The sequence below is a fragment of the Protobothrops mucrosquamatus genome, unplaced genomic scaffold (assembly GCF_001527695.2).
Source record: "Protobothrops mucrosquamatus isolate PMUCROS unplaced genomic scaffold, P.Mucros_1.0 scaffold1386, whole genome shotgun sequence".
Classification (NCBI taxonomy): domain Eukaryota; kingdom Metazoa; phylum Chordata; class Lepidosauria; order Squamata; family Viperidae; genus Protobothrops; species Protobothrops mucrosquamatus.
The window spans coordinates 204,552-209,091 of NW_015387573.1; the positions used below are offsets into that span (position 1 = coordinate 204,552).

General features: G+C 45.4%; 1 protein-coding gene across 1 annotated transcript in view; it reads right to left on the minus strand.

Annotated features, from left to right (window-relative positions):
- CMIP (c-Maf inducing protein) overlaps positions 1-4,540 on the minus strand; it is a 24,921-nt gene that overhangs the window by 1,555 nt on the left and 18,826 nt on the right. The window contains exons 12-16 of the mRNA XM_015821713.1: positions 4,097-4,237; positions 2,902-2,949; positions 1,785-1,931; positions 1,018-1,123; positions 544-614 (exon numbers count right to left, since the gene is read on the minus strand). Of these exons, the coding sequence (XP_015677199.1) occupies positions 544-614; positions 1,018-1,123; positions 1,785-1,931; positions 2,902-2,949; positions 4,097-4,237 (513 nt within the window). The remainder of the gene's footprint in view (positions 1-543; positions 615-1,017; positions 1,124-1,784; positions 1,932-2,901; positions 2,950-4,096; positions 4,238-4,540) is intronic.

Sequence of the window (4,540 nt, forward strand, 5' to 3'; positions counted from 1 at the left end):
AATCTATTCTGTTTCACTTTAAACTCTTTAAAGCAGGGGTCTTCCAACTTGGCCCTTTTATGACTTGTGGACTTCAACTCCCAGAATTCCTCAGCCAGGCGCCCACAAGTCATAAAAGGGCCAAGTTAGAAGACCCCTGCTTTAAAATTTGGAGCTCAATTGTGGTTGTGAGTCAAGGGCTCCCTGTATTATTCTGCTTGTGACATAATTAACTTGTAAAAGCAGAAAGACACATGAGCATTGACGGTGGAAAACATGCTTGGTAAGTAAAAGTTGGGAAGTTTAATTTCTCACAACTGCAATTTGGAGGAATAGAATTGTTTTTTCTGCGGTTCTATCTACCCGTTGAAATATGTGCCTGTCTTGTTTGGTTACTGTGCCAAACCAGACAGGTACAAATGACAGACTCAATAAATCCTCTGTAGAACAGCAATGAATATACGGTATACATTAATTTCTGCAAGCTAGTAACTTATCCTCCTGACACTGGTCAAAAACTCTGGCCCTCAACACATTGAAGGATGCTTTAGAAACGTAACATACCTTGAGGTCTTCGTAGGTGTCTGCTGAGAGCTTGGTGCTGTTCATGTTTAAACTACAGAGGCTTTTCATGGCTAGGAAATAAACACATAAGGATATTGGTCAGTATACAGTTTGCAAAGGATGGCATAAAAAACGGGAAACGGTTGAGGCCTGGTAACTCACGTCCCACAGATCAACATCTGGACTTTAAAAAGCACCCAACCCCTTCATTTTGGATCAGCCTGTCCCCAAAATTAAGAGCAGAAAGCTGATCCAACATTTTACATTTTCCTTGATTGGGTGCTATCAAGTTGGAATGGACTCTCAAACACACGGTATAGAATCTTGGTGTTGTTGGTTTTTTTTAATGAATTTGGAGATGCCAAAAATCAGCTGGTCCTTGATAGGAAAATCTCTTATTTTGCGGAGTTCATAAAACAGGAAAAGTAGTTAACACGTGCTTTACAAACCATAGTAGTTAGATTCTTCACTTACAGCTCAGGGCCAAGAGACCAGCATCGGTGACGGGCGTTTCACACAAGTTGAGCACTTGAAGCATCGTGAGGTGTTCAGACAGGAGTCGCAAACCCGCATCTCCGAACTGCAGGGAAAGGGGGGGGGAGAAAAAAGAGTAATGTTTATAAGGAGCAGCAAATGGCTGGAAAATAAACAAGCTCTAAACCAGGGGTCTTCAAACACTGGCAACTTTCTCTTCTTCTCTTTTTCTTCCCCAAGTTTCCCGTTGATTTCATTTCCTTTGCATTTTATATTCTGACAAACTAATAACATTTGTAAATGGACAAATAATAATAATTAAAAAAGATATGGAAGACAACTTCCAGTTCACAGACAGTCTAGGCTTATTGCAGATGATGAGAATATATCTGGGTGTGATTGAGGTGCAAGAAAAAAATGACTGTAATACAGGGGGTCCCCAATCCCCGGTCGGTGGACCACCACCGGCCCACCACATGCCAAAAACCGGGCCACACAAACAAGCGGAGCTCCATCTGTGGGATGCAGACAGCATCCAGTCCACGGAAAAATGTCTCCCCACGGAACCGGTCCCTGGTGCCCAAAAGGTTAGGGCCCGCTGCTGTAATACGTGGGACTTTGAAAGAGGAAGCCACGCTTTTGAGAGAAATCTCCTTAAAAGGGCTGGATCGATTGCACAGAACGAAAGCAGCTCTTCCTGTGGTGGTGATGCACTGGGCCCTCACGGTTTGAGTGAGCGCCAACTTCCCTGCTTGCACAGCTCATACCTGAGTTGACCACAGGTTCAGCTGCTTGAGGGAAGGTAGTTTAATGAGTTGCTCTGCACAGGCACTTGTGACGTTGGTAAAGGCCAGGCTGAGGTTCTCCAAATTTCCAAAAGACCCCGAGCTTAAGAGCCGAGCCAGGTCCGCATCCTGAAAAGTAGAAGATTGCAGAGATCAGTCAAGGAAACTCTCCCTTTTTTTTTAGAGAGAGAAACATGGATGGATGGATGGATGGATGGATGGATAAGATAGATAGATAGATAGATAGATAGATAGATAGATAGATAGATAGATAGATAGATAGATAGATAGATAGATAGATAGATAGATAGATGATAGATAGATAGATAGATAGATAGATAGATAGATAGATAGATAGATAGATAGATAGATAACCTTTATTGTAATTTTTTACTGTGGGCACACTGGCATACATTAAAAATGAAATTCTATTGCCTGCTCTCAAAGTGTACACGTACATAAGACACACATAGTCATGATATATACATACATATGTATATACCTACATCCTTACATATAAACACCAGTAAATTAATCACTGTCCATCTTGAAATACATAGCGGAAAGAGGAAGCTTGAGAGTTTATAAGGTTAATACTATATGGAATAAAACTGCGACTGAATCTGGATGTTCGGCTTCGGATACCACAAAGCCCCCTCCTCCAAGAAGGTAATGAGGAAAACAGGCCGTGGAGAGGATGTGTAGTGTCCCAGATGATCTTGCGGACCCTGCTCAAGCAACGCTTCTGTGCCATGTCCTGGATGGAAGGGAGGGAACTGCCAATGATCTTTTCTGCTGTCCTCACCACTCTCTGCACCGCCTTCTTGTCCGAAGCAGGGATGCTTCCAAACCAGACTTGTGATGCTGTAGGACAGGATGCTCTCGATCGTCCCTCTATATGTGCTCCTCATTGGCAGAGGAGTCTCTAATTCTATAAATTATACTGTACATTCCTTCCATATAATGGCCAATACCAAGGAATGGTATTCCCTGTGACACTCCATGGAAGCAAATGCTGGACTTTGAGGAAGCAGGGTAGGAAGACATTGACGCGTTCTGCAGGCTCAGGATCACACTGAGATTCAGAAGGAGAACTCACCGTGGATTTTGATGGCAGTGTTAGCCTGGTGGGCCCGCCTTTCCTCTGCTGCAAAAGAACAGATTCATTGCTTACAAATGTGACAACCATGGACCTACAGTAGTAAAGCATAGGCTGGGGGCTGCAGAAAGTCCAGAGTTCAAGTCCACATCTTCTCTCTACAATAGGAGTGTCCAACCTCAACAACTTTAAGACCTGTGGACTTCAACTCCCAGGCTGGCTGGGGAATTCTGGGAGTTGAAGTCCCCAGGTCTTAAAGTTGCCAAGGTTGGACATTCCCCCCCCCCGATAAACATAATGACCTCTGTTGATATTGCCCCAATTCAGTTCTAAATAGTATAAGCAAAAATAAAAATACATTCTTCAATGGATTACAATCAAATGTCTTCTCCATGATGCTTCCTGCTGTTTGGAATGATACCTTCCCTATTCCCATTGTTCCTGCTTTCTTATTTTTAAATTGCCCTAACTAACTAACTAACTAACTAACTAACTGACTGACTGATGGATGGACTGACTGACTAACTAACTAACTAACTAACTAACTATGGCTTAGAGCAGTGGTTCTTAACCTTTTTAATGCCGCGACCCCAACCGGTCGTAAGTCGAGGATTAAACCGGTCGTACGTCGAGGACTAAACCGGTCATAAGTCGAGGACTACGCAACCAGTCGTAAGTCGAGGACTTTCCCTGCCCGGGAGCGCCGCGCATGCGTGGTTCCGCCCCCTGTGCCGGCCGAGGCGTAGCTGGCAAGCGGCAGAGACGGAGCAGGCCGACCACCAGCTGGCCCAGCCCAAGGGAGGTAAGGCACCCGCCGGAAAAGGGGGAAAAAATGACGGACAGCCTTGCTTGACGACCCCCATGAAATGGTTGATCGACCCCAAATGGGGTCGCGACCCATAGGTTGAGAACCGCTGGCTTAAAGAGTCGTCTCTCAAACTTCTGGTCTCTGTTCTTTTATTGTGTGGAATTTCTGACCAACCAGCAGGTGGCAGCATCTAGCTAATTTGGGTGGCTCATGAAAAAGCTAAGCAGGACCACACCTGGCCAAATCTCGGATGGGAGAACCTCAAGACACAAGTCTGTAGGCCAGAACCACATGTCAAGCCAAGTCTTGGAGGATCCCATGAAGAAAACGAGATAACACCTGCTCCTCTGAAGTAGAAAGGTGGACTATAAATCCGAGCAAGCTCACCAGCTCTTTGAGTTCCCTCTGCCGGTCACAAAGCTGCTCGTACATTTTCTTCCCAACATCAGTGCTTTCCAGGGTTGAGATGATCTGAAGCTGCGTGTCCTTGTTCTCAATGATGTTGTACTCCAGCATCAGGCAGAGGATCTGAGGGACAAGGAGAGAGAAAGGGTGGCCCCGTCACTGGAGGTAGACTCACAGCATCATCGCCCAGACTTATCTCTTGTCGGCTTTCCAAAGGGCAAACACTGTAATTCTTCACGATCCCATAAGTGAGGAACCATGAGGGGTCCTTACTGCTCTCTGAGCTTGGTGGTTTTCTTGCAGACGTTTCATTCCCCAAACTAGGTAACATCATCAGTGCTATAAAGGAGTGGGGTTGGGGGAGGAGGAGGAGGAGGAGGAGGAGGAGGGGAGGAAGAGAAGAGGGGGAGGAAGAGGACGGGGAAG